Genomic DNA, 17,409 nt, shown 5'->3' with positions numbered 1-17,409 from the left:
ACATGAGCCACTGCACCTGGCCTTATCTGCAAATTCTTTAATTCTCCTGGTATATAGTTCATCTAGGAGATTTTCATTCATTTAGACATATAGGTACTCTTTGATAGACTCCTATTTATCTTTATCTTGGTCATTAATCTACTTTTTCTTTTCTTTTTCTTTTTCTTTTTTTTTTTTTTTGAGACACAGTCTCGCTTTGTTGCCCAGGCTAGAGTGAGTGCCGTGGCGTTAGCCTAGCTCACAGCAACCTCAAACTCCTGGGCTCAAACGATCCTCCTGCCTCAGCCTCCTGAGTAGCTGGGATACTTTTTCTAATATTTGTTCTTCTCTTTCTACTCTCAAGATGATTTTTCTTTACAGAAAAGAGAGAAGAAAAACAGGAATTGAGATATTCTGTCTCTGCTTTTTGTTAAGTAATTGCCATTTACATCAAAGAGTGGGCCTGTGCCTTCCTTACCATTTTTGTAAGTCTCAGCACATTCTGGGCTTCAGCTCAAGCTTCCTTCTTCCTTCTTGGTGACACATTAGTGCTATTTTTTAAAAATAGTTTCTTCCTTTTTATATATATTGTACATGTCCATCTGATTCTAAGTTGATGAGTGAACTTTAGCTAGTCTCTTTAGATATCACCCCTATCTCTCAGATAATATAAGATTGCCAGGATTTCATTTTTGAGAACCTCAGTCGCATCATATTCCCTTTTAGCACCTCAGACCATGGGCTTGAGTCCCATCTCCCTTACTGTTTGAATCCTGTTCTCTAAGAGTCTAGGAGCCACATTTAGCTGTGCTCCATGCTCCTCTTCCTGCCTGTCTGGCTTGGTTGGTTTCTTTTAAGGCTCCTACCACTTCTCTTTTTCTGATCAATTTCTTCTTATTTAAATTAGGCTCTGAATTATACTACTCATTTCTTCTACCTTCTGGGTGATAGAATAATTAGCAAGGCAAATTTTAAAAATCATGTATGTTCCTTTGTAGTTGAGTGAGATTTTTCAGTAGTAGAAATCTTTAATCACATGTGACAGAAGGTAAGGTAATTTTCACCTTTCCTAGGTAGTCAGGACATCTTAGTGACTTTATGTTAAAACTTGCAGGGGTAGGCCGGGCGCGGTGGCTCACGCCTGTAATCCTAGCTCTCTGGGAGGCCGAGGCGGGCGGATTGCTCGAGGTCAGGAGTTCGAAACCAGCCTGAGCAAGAGCGAGACCCCGTCTCTACTATAAATAGAAAGAAATTAATTGGCCAACTAATATATACAAAAAATTAGCCGGGCATGGTGGCACATGCCTGTAGTCCCAGCTACTTGGGAGGCTGAGGCAGGAAGATCCCTTGAGCCCAGTAGTTTGAGGTTGCTGTGAGCTAGGCTGACGCCACGGCACTCACTCTAGCCTGGGCAACAAAGCGAGACTCTGTCTCAAAAAAAAAAAACAAAAAACAAAACAAAACAAAAAAAACTTGCAGGGCCATCTTTCCTTGCCAGGTCTCCTCCCTGATCTGACCTTACATCCTTCCCACAAATCCCAGAAAATCAGTCTACTTTCTTTTCAGCCTTAAACCTTTTTTCTTTTTTGAGATAGAGTCTCACTGTGTCACACTGGGTAGAGTGCAGTGGTATCATCATAGCTCACTGCAACCTCTAACTCCTGGGCTCAAGTGATCCTCCTGCCTCAGCCTCCCAAGTAGCTGGGGCCACAGGCGTGTGCCACTGTGCCCAGCCTTAAAGTATTTACTGGTTATTTTTTCTTTTGAAGCTGATCTCAGAGTAGGATGTAGTCTCTTCAATTCTTGCCCTTTCATGCTGTAGCTAACATAAGGATATTAGCATGCTTTTTTTCAAATGTTTTATTTTCATCATTTAGTGGAGGCTAAATGAGGGTTACAAATAGGGAAGTTGAAATTCACTACATTTTATTGTCCAAGTAAGACAGCCTTCTACTGTCGGTCTTACTCAAGGCAAAGTGCACCAAACCTCACCCTCTCTTCTAGGCTCTTTCCAGAAGACAGCATCTCAAACAGCTGGTGGGCTTGAAGGGCGAAGTTAAGCCATAGTTACAAATTAGTAGAGACCATTCAGGGGCTGCCTTATCTCAAGAGGGTAATTTATACTTCTCTGGACCATGAACCAGCTCTTCCTAGAAACATAGTTACATACAGGAAAGATTGTTCCTGATACTGCTTCTGTTCCTCCCTTACTTCCACTCAGATGCTTTCTGCTATGCCTCTACTCTTATTGTGGATTTTCACTTAGGGCTACACATTTTTAACATATACTCAACTTATCCTTTTAACAAGTATGATTTCTACACCTTTATATTTGATCAGAGATATGGTAAGATGTCAAGAGTTCCAAAATGATCACAATGTATATAGCACTGAATATTCTGGGGAATGCAAACAACCTGTCCAAGAACAAAATCACAACAAATAGAGTTTAAAGATCTCAATTGGCTTGATTTGTGATTCTAGAATCTGGCAACACTTCATTCCATAAAATAGAATAAATATTCTAAAGAGCTGTGCAGAAGAGTTTGGCTTTATAGACAGAGTTGCATAAAGTAGAAGCAAAGAACAAAGAGTATATTAGTTACTTTTCAAAGTTACATTTTCTCGTAAGGTGGGGACAAGGAGACAGAACAATAAAAAAGATAGGGTTAACATCAGGTTACTTTTTGTGGTAAGGAATAAAGCATAGGAAACTTCATTATAGTGCTGAATTGAAAATTTGTTTTCTATCATTGTTTGGAAAATTGGCTGTTACCTCTCTCCTGATTTCTTGGAAAGTCAGATCAGATAACTTGGTTTGGTGATGTGGAGTTTTAACATGGATGACTCCATTTTGATTTTTAGCCTGGTTTGTTGGGGCCTAGCATAGGAACTTAGTCCAAAACAATGGACTTCTATAATTTATTTAACAAAATAAAAGTATAAATCATATCAATACATATTTACTAAGCACATAAAAAGTCTTCTCTTCAAATAGCTTATGTTTCATTGAAATGAATTAAATACACGAAGCAATCAGAGAATATAGTCAAATGCTAAATTATACGTTGGCAGGAACTATAATACTTAAGAGTCTGCCCAGAATGGGTTTGGGTTTTCCTAATCTATACTCAACTTACCTCTGAGAAAAGAGCAGACTTTTGTATTTTCAAAATTGTTTCTTGCTAAATGTGTTTGTTTTTGATTGGATATAAGCAGGAGTCTAGAACAGTATTTACCAGTAATCTTACCCTTTATGTCTAGGAATGTGGGACTGATTAGTACTCTTGCTCTCGCAGCAGAATAAAAGAAATGCAATGTAGCAAGAATTCAAATATATTTAGGATTTATATATCTTAAAATCTCTGATGAGGAAATACAATCTTGTGTATTTGGTTTGGCTGTACTGTTTCTAGTTAATTTTAGGGGTAACTTTTAGAATCAGTTTTAGAACTCCAGCCCCAGATGACAATCTTCTGCTTAGTCATGGGGGGTTAGGTGTAATGCCACATGATGCTGAGAAGACTAGGACCTGTTACTACTTATTAACCTTGCTTGGCAATGACATTTGCAAAGGAAAAAAAAAAATACTCTGTGTTCATAAATGTTGACCTGTTGCTATGTTGCAAAATCCTATTTGCCTTGTTTCCTGGTAATCTTCACTAATCTTTCAAGGAATCATCAGATGTGATGTATTTGAGAATGATGTGGCAGTAAAGTCTCCCAAAGGCTAACAGTATGTTTCTTAAGTTTTGTGATGTTTTGCATCATTTTCTATACTATTTGTTGTGGGATCAGTGTTAGCTTCTGATTTTAAGAAATGGAAGAACTGAGACTAAGTAGTTTTTCAGAAAACCCCATGCTTCTACAGTTTTAAGTAGTCTTGAGGAGCAATGATATGTTTCACTTGACAAACTAATATGGACAGGAAGACAGATTACCTACCATTTCTATTATTAACCTATATGAGCAAAGCACACACATCTCTATGCCTAAGGAATAAGAAAGTGCCCGCTCTGTTCTGGCCTTTGAAACATGTTGTTGTTGTTGTTTTTTTTTTTTTAGCAACTAGAAACCTGTTTCATAAAAACTATTTAGCTAACAGGATTCAACTGATAACATATATTCTTGCTATTTAGACATTAGCAAAAAAAAAAAGTCCCCCCTTTTAGCGTTCATGCCATTAAATTTGTATTATATCTTTATGCATCAGGTCAATAATCAAAACACTTGCTCTTTTGCTTTCCAAGAAGAATTCATAATGCTGTCTGTAAGATTCACGTGAGTGTAGTCGAGTGTAAAATATAGTCAACTTTTGTTTTTTGGTTTTTTTTAGAGACAGGGACTCCTTATGTTTGCCAGGCTGGATGTTCCTTTGTTTGTTTTTTAAATCTGGCAACAAATTGTAAATGGTCTAAGGCTGTTTTTGAACTCCTGGCCTCCAGGGATCTTCCCACCTTGGCCTTCCAGAGTGCCGGGATTACTGGTGTGAGTCCCCATGGCTGGCCACTATTTTTTTGCTTGTTTTTGAGACAGCATGTCACTCTGCGGCGCAGGCTGGAAGTACAGGGACACAATCATAGCTCACTGCACCCTCCAGCTCCTGGGCTCAGGTGATCCTCCTGCCTCAGACTCCTGAGTAGCTGAGATTATGGCCATGTGCTACAATACCAAGCTAATTTTTTAGAAATTTTTTGTAGAGATGGAGTCTTGCTGTGTTGTCCAGGTGTTAGCCACCACTCCTGGCTGACTTTTATGAATTGTTTTTGTCTAAATGTAATGACCCTTTAACGTATTGGGGAAAATGTGTATATACTGCTTAGGGATATAGATGCATATAAGAGATTGCTTTTTTAAATCTGCGAATAGTAAAAAAAAATTGATTTTGGTCTTTTTACTTTCTAAGTATATTATTTAAATTATAAGTAAAAGTTTGAGTGTATTCCATTTTAAATGTGGGGAATGTTGACAAAAATCACTAGATCCCTAACTTTTAACTTTTTGGAGGAATCATAATTGTTTTATTTCATGTATACTGTTTCTTTTGTACCCAGAAGTACTCTGTGGCTTATACATATTTTTCCTTTTTTTAAAAAAGTTTTTATTATAGAAAATTTGAAGTAAATGGTATAGTGTGATGAACCCCCTTCTACCCATCACACTGTTTGAAAAATCATCAATATGATACTACTTTTTTAGTATTTATACCTCTATTTATTATTCCCCATACCTCTATCTATTATTCCCCATCCTCTCTACTCAACAGTTTTGTTTTTTTTAGGTAAAATTCATGTACATTGAGATGCACAAACTTAAGCTGTATAGTTACAACCATGTAACACTCACCTATCATAGTATAGAACATTTTTATCTCCCCAGAAATTTCCCTTATATACCTTTCAAGCCCATCCAGGCAACCACTGTTCTCTAGATTTGCCCGTTTTAGAATGTCATATAAATGGAATCATGCATTATGCATTCTTTGTGTCTAGCTTTCCCCCTACCAACATTATATCTGTGAGATTCATCCATGTTGTTGTATTCCTTTGTTTTGCTGAGTAGTAGTCTGTTGTATAAATAGTTACAAACCACAGTTTGTAACTCCATTTTCTTTTTTTTTCTTCTTTTTTTTTGAGACAGAGTCTCGCTTTGTTTTCCAGGCTAGAGTGAGTGCTGTGGCGTCAGCCTAGCTCACAGCAACCTCAAACTCCTGGGCTCAAGTAATCCTGCTGCCTCACCCTCCCGAGTAGCTGGGACTACAGGCATGCGCCACCATGCCCGGCTATTTTTTTCTATATATATTAGTTGGCCAATTAATTTCTTTCTATTTATAGTAGAGACTGGGTCTTACTCTTGCTCAGGCTGGTTTTGAAATCCTGACCTCGAGCAATCCACTTGCCTCGACCTCCCAGAGTGCTAGGATTATAGGCGTGAGCCACTGCGCCTGGCCGTAACTCCATTTTCTTAACCATGAATATTTGGGTTCTCTCTAGTTTTTGCTTTTATGCTATGAACATTTATATACAAGTCTCTGGGTAGATTTATGTTTTAATTTTTCTTGGATAAATACTTCTGAGTGGAATTGCTGAGTCAAAGGACAGATACATTTTTAATTTTCTAAGAAACTGCCAAACCTTTTTCAAAAATAGTTATAGGCCTGCTAGTAAAGTGTGAGTGTGGTTGCTGCATATCCTTGCCAACATTTGGGTTGTCAGTTATTTTTAATTTTAGCTGTTCTAGTGAGCACCTATACATATTTTGTAAAGGAAATTAAAATAAAATTTTATTTTGAGAATTTTATGGCAACTCTTGAGATAATTGGAAATACTCTGTAATTTGCTACATGTCTTAAGATCCTTTTAAGGTTTGAGTGCTGATCAGGATAGTATCTCTGAGGCCCAGGATATCCTCACCCAGTAATCTATAGCTAGAGTTTATGAGGGAAAATTAGTACTAATCCTTTATATCCATTTTAACACCTTATGGTTTCCAAAATATTTTCTCATGCATTTCTTCTTGACAGCAGATGTGTTTCCCGTTTTATAGAAGAAGGAATAAAGACTCAAGGGAGCTTGCATAAGATTGCCTAAGGTTTCAGGGACTAAAATTTATGACTTCTGACCTAGCTTGTCCTGTACTCTTCTATTAGCACTTCAGAGTGACATATGTAGAATTAACTGGATATGTGTCTTTGGCTTGCAAGTTTAGATAAATTGATAAATATAAGAAGGTTTTTCTTGGAGGAAGTAGCTGTAGGAACATCTCAGTATTGGTTGTATTCCACAGAATGTAAGACAGTCTTGAAATATATACTGGCCATTGATTTGTTCTTTTCATGTGACTTCTAAAGGAATTCTAGAAGTTGTTTTAGTCTTTATCGTAGATCAGCTGATATGGTTATAAAGATATTATAGTTGGTACCTTAAGTATATTACTGAAAGTCCTAGAATTAATTTTGGAACTCTGTTTATAATTTTCAGAGTTCTTTTAGGAGCCCATGTCTATTATTCCTAGGACCATTCTCTTTGTACACTTAGATGGCTTTAGCAGTAAATATCTGTCATCACTCTCACTGTTGTGGTCAGGAGGATAACATAGCAGGTAATCTGAACCAAATGGTTGGGATGAAACTCCACTAAAGTGAGTAATATTTACGGTTTTCCAAAGCAAATTTCAGTTAAATTTTTTCAACAATAAATCTGTTTTTGCACCATTATCAGATATTAATGTAAGTAATTTGTTTATTTTATTTTAGTGATGTTCTCGCATTACCCATTTTTAAGCAAGAAGAGTCAAGTTTGCCTCCTGATAATGAAAATAAAATCCTACCTTTTCAATATGTGCTTTGTGCTGCCACCTCTCCAGCAGTGAAACTCCATGATGAAACCCTAACATATCTCAATCAAGGTTAGATGCTCCCTCATTCATTAGTATTATTACAGATCTGCAGGATTCATATCTACACTTACATGTAAAAAGTTAGATCTTTCTAGTGTGACCTGTCAAACTAGAAGTCTTAGTTCAGAGATTTGAGTTCTAAGGTCATATTTGACTTATTTATTTATTTATTTATTTTACTGGCTTCTTTTGCTTACCTGCCCATTTTGTTTCCCAATTCTGTCTTTCTAATCCATGTTCCCTAGATATCCCCATTGGTTACTGTCTGAGAAGTATTACCCTACCCAGCTCTATTATTTACCAATTGTGTGGCCTTTGACAAGTTGTTTAAACTCTTTAAGTTTCAATTTTCTTATCTGTAAAAATGGGATTGTTAATACCTTAAAAATTTGTATCAGTTAAACGAGATAATATATGAAAGTACTTAGCAGATTACCTAGTTCTAGTAGGCTTATAGTTGTTACTAATACTAATAATGTTGTTATACTCTTGTGTATTCAACCACCTGAATTTTACTTTTTCTGAATCTAGCAAAGTTAATTTATGATAAATATAATATGCAATTACTTTTTCTTCTAGGACAGTCTTATGAAATTCGAATGCTAGACAATAGGAAACTTGGAGAACTTCCAGAAATTAATGGGAAATTGGTGAAGGTAAAAGAAAATAAGTAAATCATTCCTCTGCACAATATATATATATTACTAATATTCTTTTGCTTTCATAAAGGGCTTAATGCTAGATGGTATCTTTTACGTGCCACAATTTGTTGGCAGAGTAGTAAACAGATGTATTATTTCTCTGGAGTCAGAGTAAGCCCTCCCAATTCATGTGAATTTTTCAGATCTTCAGAAACAAAGGCTTACCAGTCCCTGTCCAGGGTAATCCCTTGGCTCAATGCCGTTCTTTTGGATGGAGTAAAGTAACCTCTTTGAGATTGTCAGAGATGCTTCAGTGTCTCTTTGGTTGCTTGGTCTTGTAACAAGGAAAACAGAAGCTACTGTTGATGAATAGCAGTTCTCTTAGTCTAGCTTGAGTTAGCAAGCAGGGGACTTGGTGAGTTTTTCATATACATTTGAAGAACTGAGCCTGATATTACATGGTAATTCAGTGTTTACAAGTTGTATGGTGAGTTAGCAAGCTGGGGACTTGGCGAGTTTTTCATATACATTTGAAGAGCTGAGCCTGTTATTACATGGTATAACAGTAGAGGCATGTAGAAATGCTTCAGATAAGAGTCTTTTCTGCCTAATTACCATTAGGACTGATGTTTAAGCCAAATTTTATTTTTTTGAGACAGAGTCTCGCCCTGTTGCCTGGGCTAGAGTGCCATGGCATCAGCCTAGCTCGCAGCAACCTTCAACTCCTGGGCTCAAGCAATACTTCTGCCTCAGCCTCCCGAGTAGCTGGGACTACAGGCATGCGCCACCATGCCCGGCTAATTTTTTCTACATATTTTTATTATTTATTTATTTTTAAAACTTTTATTTTAATTATACGCTCGGTGGTGGTAAAGAATATGGCTGGCTGTCTCGTGTGCTCCTGGCTGGCATACTAATTGGAATACACTTTTTTTTTTTTTTGACAGAGTCTCACTTTGTTGCCTGGGCTAGAGTGCCTTGTTGTCAGCCTAGCTCACAGCAACCTCAAACTCCTGGGCTCAAGCGATCGATCCTTCTGCCTCAGCCTCTTGAGTAGCTGGGACTACAGGCATGCGCCACCATGCCCGGCTAATTTTTTCTATATATTTTTAGTTGGCCAATTAATTTCTTTCTATGTTTAGTAGAGACGGGGTCTCACTCTTGCTCAGGTTGGTTTTGAACTCCTGACCTTGAGTGATCTGCCCACCTCGGCCTCCCAGAATGCTAGGATTACAGTCATGAGCCACCGTGCCCAGCCTAAGCCAAATTTTTTTTTTTTTTTTTTTTGAGACAGAGTCTCTCTTAGTTGCCCAGGCTAGAGTGAGTGCCGTGGCGTCAGCCTAGCTCACAGCAACCTCAGACTCCTGGGCTTAAGCAATCCTCCTGCCTCAGCCTCCCAAGTAGCTGGGACTACAGGCATGCGCCACCATGCCCGGCTAATTTTTTATATATATATATATTTATATATATATATATATTAGTTGGCCAATTAATTTCTTTCTATTTATAGTAGAGACAGGGTCTCACTCTTGCTCAGCCTGGTTTCGAACTCCTGACGTCGAGCAATCCACCTGCCTCAGCCTTTCAGAGTGCTAGGACAAATTTTAAATATGGTGCCAGTTAACAATATTGATTATATCTGAGAAATTATACAATTTATCCTGAAATAGTGCTTGTTATGGTATGGATTTTAGTGTAAAATAGGTCTTAAGAAAAATAATTTTAGATTGTGTCTAGAAACTAACTGGCAGTGACTCCTGCTAGTTTTCCTCTGTCAGCACTGATTTTCAAGAAACCTATTATCATTTGATTTTGTTGTATCCTTTTAGAGTATATTTCGCGTAGTGTTCCATGACAGAAGGCTACAATATACTGAACATCAACAGCTGGAGGGCTGGAGGTGGAACCGACCTGGAGATAGAATTCTTGACATAGGTGAGCTTAAGAGAATCTATGGCGTAGGAAATGGCTTTAACTGTGGACTAAGAGTTGGTTTTCTTTACTTGACATTTACCTTGATTCAACTATTTCAGAGGCTCGAGTAGGATGGACCTTGGACTAAGCATAAAAGATTAATTGTATAATGATATCAAAATTGAAGTTGGACACTTCAGTTCCATATCAGTTGCTTCTATTACTTAAGGGTGATTTTGTTTTGTTTTTTAAGTTGTAAATATACATAATATAAAAGGTATCACTTTAGCCATTTTTAAGTATACAGTTCAGTAGCATCAAGTACATTCACACTGTTGTATAACCATCACCACCATCCATCTCCAGAACTTCTTCCATCTTGTAAAACTGAAACTCTGTACCCATTAAATAATAACTCCCCATTCCACCTTCTTCCCAGCCCCTGATAACCACTATTTTCCTTTCTGTCTCTATGAATTGGACTACTCTAGGTACCTCACGTAAATGAAATCATACAGTATATGGCCTTTTGTGACTGGCTTTTTTCACTTAACATAACGTTTTTAAGGTTCATCCATGTTGTAGCATACATCAGAATTTCCTTCCTGTTTAAGGCTGAATAATATTCCATTGTTTATATATACCACATTTTGTTTATACATTCATCTCTTGATAGACATTTGGGTTGATTTCACCTTTGACTATTGTGAATAATGCAGCTGTGAACACGGATGTACAAATATTTGTTTGAGTCTCTGCTTTCAGTTCTTTTGAATATATACCCCAAATGGAAGTGCTGGAAAATAGAATGGTAATTCTATTTTTAATTTTTTTGAGGAAACACTATATTGTTTTCCACAGTGACTACACATTTTACTTTTCTACCAGCAGTGTTCAAAGGTTCCAATTTCTCCACATCCTTGCCAACATTTGTTGCTTTCTGCTTTTCTTTGATGATAGCCATCCTAATGGGTGTGAAGTGGTATCTCATTGTGCTTTTTTAATTTTAATTTTAATTTATTTATTTTTAAAAAAAGAATAAATATTTGGTATTCAAGTAATTTCTTTCTATTTTTAGTAGAGACGGGGTCTCGCTCTTGCTCAGGCTGGTCTCGAACTCCTGACCTCAAACGATCCACCTGCCTCTGCCTCCCAGAGTGCTAGGATTACAGGCAGGAGCCCTGCTCCCGGCCTCATTGTGCTTTTGATTTTTCCCTGGTTAGTGATGTTGAGCATCTTTTCATATGCTTATTGGCTATTTGTATATTTTCTTTGGAGAAATGTCTATTTAAATCTTTTACCCATTTTTGAATTGGGTTGTTTGGTTTTTAGTTGTTGAGTTGTAGGAATTCTTTATATATTCTAGAATGTTAACCCCACATTAGATATATCTATGCAAATATTTTCTTCTGTTCTGTGAGTTGCCTTTTCATTATGCTGATATGTGTCCTGTGGTGAACAAAAGTTTTAAATTTTGAGGTAGTCCAATTTACCTATTTTTTTAATTGCCTGTACTTTTGGGGCTATATCCAAGAAATCATTGCCAATTCCAATGTCATAAAACTTTATCCATAAATTTTCTTCTAACAGTTTTATAGTTTTAGGTCTTACAGGCAGATTATGGATCCATTTTGAGTTAATTTTTGTATATGGTGCAAAGTAAGGATCCAATTTCATTCATTTGCATGTGAATATACAATTTTCCAGCACCATTTGAAAAGATTGTTCTTTCCTCCATTGAATGGTCTTGGTACCCTTATCAAACTTCATGTGACCATATATTTGAAGACTTATTTCTGGGCTCTCTATTCTATTCTAATTGTTTATGTGACTATCTTTATGCTTGTTTTGGTAAGTGTAGCTTTGTAGTAAGTTTTGAAATCAGGAGCATGAGGTCTCTAACTTTTTTTTTTTCAAGATTATTTTGGCTATTAAGGATCCGATATTTTGTTTGAGAGGTATGTAAAAGGGGCCAGGTTTTTTTTCCCAACATGCTGAAAATTTCTGTATTTTACTAGTGCTTGAGAACAAGATTAGTGGTATGTTCTACCTAAAGTGGGAGTTCTGGAATTGGAGTCTATGTCTCTTGGTTTGCAGGTTAGTTTTTCCTTACTACTTTGCTATACAGAGTAGAATTTGTCTTTCCTAAATCATAGTGTATAAGGGAAGGATCTTCATAAACACACAGTCACTTTTCCTGAACATACTTTTAATCCTGGCATCTGTACCTTTGATCTCCAATTGGTTAATACCTTCTATTGATGAATATAGTTATTAAACAAATTTAAGTACTACTGTTACAGTTTTACCTTAGAAAACAGTTTCTCATGCAGTTTTCCTGATATCTGTATGGTAAACTGACCTTAGGATGAATTTAACACAACTAATACTGTGTAGTGGGACCCGCTTGATGCTTTCTTGTGTGAATCATTGATATCAAAATAGTAGTATAGTTATAGTACAGTTATAATAATAAATAATATCACGTGTCTTTATCTCCCCAGTTTGAATATTAATAGAAGTCAGGGAATGGTATTTGAGTATCTGCTGTGTGGGATGAAAAACAAATTAGTGCTTCTAGTGGTGACACTAATCTTAAGACTGTAGGTGAGGCCGGGCGTGGTGGCTCACGCCTATAATCTTAGTACTCTGGGAGGCTGAGGTGGGAGGATCGCTCAAGGTCAGGAGTTCAAAATCAGCCTGAGCAAGAGTGAGACCCAGTCTCTACTAAAAATAGAAAGAAATTAATTGGACAACTAAATATACATAGAAAAAATTAGCTGGGCATGCTGGCACATGCCTGTAGTCCCAGCTACTCGGGAGGCTGACGCAGAAGGATTCCTTGAGCCCAGGAATGTGAGGTTGCTGTGAGCTAAGATGATGCCATGGCACTGTAGCCCAGGCAACAGAGTGAGACTCTGTGTCCAAAAAAAAAAGACTGTAGGTGAAATAGATTATAAATAACAATTTTCATGACAGTAGAGTTAGTATGTAGATTTAATCCACCTTAAGTAGAATTTTGGCAAATTAAAAGGAAACTGCTTTTAAATTGCCTTATTTATAAAACTTGAGAGAGGAAAAAAGGTATTCAGAATGAAAGTACTTAAGTCAGTTTCAACTGTAATCAAACCTTTTTCATTGGTAAAAAAGAAATTTAGGGTGTGATACACAAAAATCTTTGCAACTAGGGACAAGTAATGCAAGAATTAGTGCTTTCTTATCTAAAACCGAATAGCTTTCAGAATTGTTCAATGATTACCATTTTGTTTCTCAGATATCCCAATGTCTGTGGGTATAATTGATCCTAGGGCTAATCCAACCCAACTAAATACAGTGGAGTTCCTGTGGGACCCTGCAAAGAGAACATCTGTGTTTATTCAGGTAAGGCCTTGCAGATGGGGTTCTAGTTATGAAGAAGCACGTCTTACTACCAGTTTGTTTCTTAAAGGATAAAACATTAAATTTGAAATCCTAGCCTGACTGTCAAGTCCAGACCGCTCAACACGTGCCTTAGAGCTATAGTCCCCAATCCCCAGAATTCAGACCCTTGCCAGTCGATAGCCTCTTGGGGGCCAGGCCCTGGGGTAGGAGGTGGGCAGTGGGCAGGTGAGTGAGCAAGGCTTCATCTGTGTTTGCAGCCATTCCCCATCGCTCGAATCACCACATGGGCTCCACCTCCTATCAGATTAGTGGTGGCATTGAGTTTTCATAGGAGCCCAAACCCTACTGTGTATTACATACAGCAAGGGTTCTAGGTTTCTGAGCTCCTTGTGAGAGTCTGGTTTCTGATGATCTTGGGTTGACCTGGGTAAGTGGTCCTCGTACTGGGGAACAGCTAGCTGCAAGTGCAGATTGTCATCGCCAGAGAGGTTTGACTACACAATGAATATGGTTTGCGTGGGTCATCCTGGCACTATAAGTCTGCAACTTCCCAGTCTCCCCTCCATGGAAGGATTGTCTTCTATGAAGCCAGTCCCTGGTGCCAAAAAGGTTGGGGACCGCTATCTTAGATCATTGAGGAGTTTCTGTATTGCTCATCTAATTACCTCAATTTATTTATTTGTATCTCCCCCAAATACTTGCTAACGGCTACATAATATACCATTTTTTGGGTGTACCATAACTTACCTAACAATTCTTTTGCATTTAGATTGACCTTATTTTATCCTATTATCCATAATGTTATTTTGAACATCTTTATACTTTTTTATTTTTAGGGGACGGGGTCTCACTCTGTTGCCCTGGGTAGAGTGTAGTGGCATCATCATAGCTCACTGCAACCTCCAACTCCTGGGCTTACTCAATCCTCCTGCCTCAGCCTCCCAAGTAGCTGGGACTACAGGTGCACACCACCATGTACCTGACTAAATTTTCTACATTTTGTAGAGATGAGGTCTCACTCTTGCTCAGGCTGCTCTCAAACTCCTGAGCTCAAGCAATTCTCCTTCCTCAGCCTCCTAAAATGCAAGGATTACATGTGTGAGCCACCAAGCCTGGCCTTTACTTAAGAATTAATTTGCATATCTGATTATATTCTTTCAGTAAATTCTTTGAAAGCCCCTATTTGTATTAATGATAGCTAATAGTTTATTGAGTAGTTAACATGAGATAGTCACTGTGCTAAGTAAACACTTTGTATACATGATTTTAAGACTTCCTACAGGCTGGGAGTGGTGGCTCACCCCTGTAATCCTAGCACTCTGGGAGGCTGACGCAGGCAGATCGCTCAAGGACAGGCGTTCGAAACCAGCCTGAGCAAGAGCAAGACCCCATCTCTACTAAAAATAGAATGAAATGAATTGGCCAACTAAAAATGTATAGAAAAAATTAGCCGGGCATGGTGGCACATGCCTATAGTCCTAGCTACTAGGGAGGCTGAGGCAGGAGGATTGCCTGAGCCCAGGAGTTTGAGGTTGCTATGAGTCAGGCTGACGCCATGGCTCTAGCCAAAGCAACAGAGTGAGACTCTGTCTCAAAAAAACCCACAAAACTTTCTACAATAATCTTTGGAGTAGGAATAGTCTTTGAGGCTTAGAGAGGTTAAGTAACTTACCAAGCTAGTAAATGGCTAGTCAGACAAGGTTCCACTATTAAGATTCACCAATCTGTCATTATGCAGTAGCCAAGCAACCATTTTCTCCCCTATTGCTGTGAGCTTTCATATTTACTATTTTCCCAGTGTGGATAGTGCTGCCTCTTTCCAAAATATTCTTTAAAGTCGAACAAACTTTTACTAACAGAAATCATTTCTCTTTTATGTTAACTCTATATTCTCTCAAACAGTTAATCAATTTAATTCCTCACAGTAGCTTTTGATAGCATTTTGTTAGATCTATACATTTATTTGATATTCATAAATCATTTAAGTTTTTCTCATTTCATCCATTAGACTGTAAATTCTTCCAGATCAAAAAGAGAGAAAGTGGTTTTGTAGGTGTTCATAATGCCTGTTAAATGTTTTGCTGTTAGTAGTTCCTAAAAAAATACTGCTGACTGGTTTGGCATGTGTCTTTGTGAAGATCCTTCCCTTCAGCAGCACTGAAGCCTTGATGTTGGATTCTTTTCAGGTGCACTGTATTAGCACAGAGTTCACCATGAGGAAACATGGTGGAGAAAAGGGGGTGCCATTCCGAGTACAGATTGATACCTTCAAGGAGAACGAGAACGGGGAATATACCGAGCACTTGCACTCGGCCAGCTGCCAGATCAAAGTTTTCAAGGTATTCTTGGCAATGTGCTGGCTCTTGGATTCTTTTTCTTTTTCTTCTTTTTTGAATTTTTTCTTTTTATGAAGGGTGGGGAGTGAGGAAGGGTTGAATTCCCCCCCCCTTTTTTTTTTTTTTTTGAGACAGAGTCTTACTCTGTCACCCTGGTGGAATGCAGTGGTGTCATCGAGGCTCACTGCAACCTCAAACTCCTGGGCTCAAGCGATCCTCATGCCTTTTTGAAAGAATCTTTTTGAAAGCTCTTAATGCCTGTTAAAGTTAAAAGCTTTTGTAAAGCTCACAAAAATTATGGAAAGTTGACTATTGTGGTAACAATCATAACTGATATTTCCTTATTTTGGTCTTTATTTATTTAATTTTTTTGAGACAGAGTCTTACTCTGTTGCCCGGGCTAGAGTGCCATGGGATCAGCCTAGCTCACAGCAGCCTCAAACTCCTGGGCTCAAGTGATCCTTCTGCCTCAGTCTCCCAAGTAGCTGGGACTACAGGCATGCGCCACCATGCCCGGCTAATTTTTTCTATATATATTTTTAGTTATCCAGCTAATTTCTTTCTATTTCTAGTAGAGACGGGGTCTTGCTCTTGCTCAGGCTTGTCTCGAACTCCTGAGCTCAAACAATCCTTCCATCTCGGCCTCCCACAGTGCTAGGATTACAGGATTACAGTGCTGGCCACCACGCCCAGCCTGGTCTTTATTTTTATCACGTGGGTAAATATTATTATGTTCTCATTGCAAGAGATTTAGTAATACAGAAATAAAATCCCTGTTACCAATCTTACCATGAATCCCCAACCTCTCCCCTGATGGAACCACTGTCATGATTTGGTATATGTTCTAGTCCTCATCTATGCTTTTATACCACATGTATATAGGTATACACATATTTATTTTCCTTGAAGCATAAATGGGGTTATACTATATTAATTGTTTTGAAACTCGATTTTTTCAGATAACTATGTGCTTTAGAGATCTTTCCATGTCAGTAGCTATAGATATGTTTTATTCTTTTCCAACTCCATCAAACATTTAAATTTCCTATTTTCAAATTTAGGCCAGATGATGCATCTTTTTTTTTTTGAGACAGAATCTCACTCTGTTGCCCAGGCTAGAGTGCTGTGGCATCAGCCTAGCTCACAGCAACCTCAAACTCCTGGGCTCAAGTGATCCTTCTGCCTCAGCCTCCCGAGTAGCTGGAACTGCAGGCATGCGCCACCATGCCTAGCTAATTTTTTCTATATATTTTTAGTTGGTCAATTAATTTCTTTCTATTTTTAGTAGAGGTGGGGTCTTGCTCTTGCTCAGGCTGGTTTCAAACTCCTGACCTTGAGCGATCCTCCGGCCTCGGCCTCCCGCGTTGGCCTCCCAGAGTGCTAGGATTACAGGCATGAGTCACCGCCAGGCCCCGCATCTTGCCTTTATATTATGGCACATACCTCTTAGTTTCATATGTGGCTATTTACATTTTTAGAAGCAATATTGTCCGGTTAAAGGATGAATACCTGATTTTAAAACAAAATATATCTCATTTCAGCCCAAAGGTGCAGACAGAAAGCAAAAAACAGATAGGGAAAAAATGGAGAAACGAACACCTCATGAAAAGGAGAAATATCAACCTTCTTATGAGACAACCATACTCACAGAGGTAAGGGATTTCTTTTGGTGACAATTTCATTTCATAACTTTTATTCTTAAAAGGAAAATCCATCACCTCCTGGATTTGATCTAGCCTGATCAAAATTTTCCTGAACAT

At 38.1% G+C, this 17,409-nt stretch overlaps 1 protein-coding gene across 6 annotated transcripts in view; it reads left to right on the top strand.

Annotated features, from left to right (window-relative positions):
- TFCP2 (transcription factor CP2) overlaps window positions 1-17,409 on the top strand; it is a 61,028-nt gene that overhangs the window by 31,701 nt on the left and 11,918 nt on the right. For 4 of the 6 annotated variants that reach the window (XM_012762479.3, XM_012762498.3, XM_076007274.1 and 1 more), the window contains 6 exons: window positions 7,235-7,386; window positions 7,957-8,033; window positions 9,848-9,953; window positions 13,207-13,313; window positions 15,500-15,652; window positions 17,191-17,301. In XM_012762479.3, the coding sequence (XP_012617933.1) occupies window positions 7,235-7,386; window positions 7,957-8,033; window positions 9,848-9,953; window positions 13,207-13,313; window positions 15,500-15,652; window positions 17,191-17,301 (706 nt within the window). The remainder of the gene's footprint in view (window positions 1-7,234; window positions 7,387-7,956; window positions 8,034-9,847; window positions 9,954-13,206; window positions 13,314-15,499; window positions 15,653-17,190; window positions 17,302-17,409) is intronic. The other 2 variants (XM_076007277.1, XM_076007276.1) reach the window with 1 other exon arrangement.

This window comes from Microcebus murinus, chromosome 10 (assembly GCF_040939455.1).
Source record: "Microcebus murinus isolate Inina chromosome 10, M.murinus_Inina_mat1.0, whole genome shotgun sequence".
Taxonomy (NCBI): domain Eukaryota; kingdom Metazoa; phylum Chordata; class Mammalia; order Primates; family Cheirogaleidae; genus Microcebus; species Microcebus murinus.
This window is presented reverse-complemented; position numbering and strand designations above follow the sequence as displayed.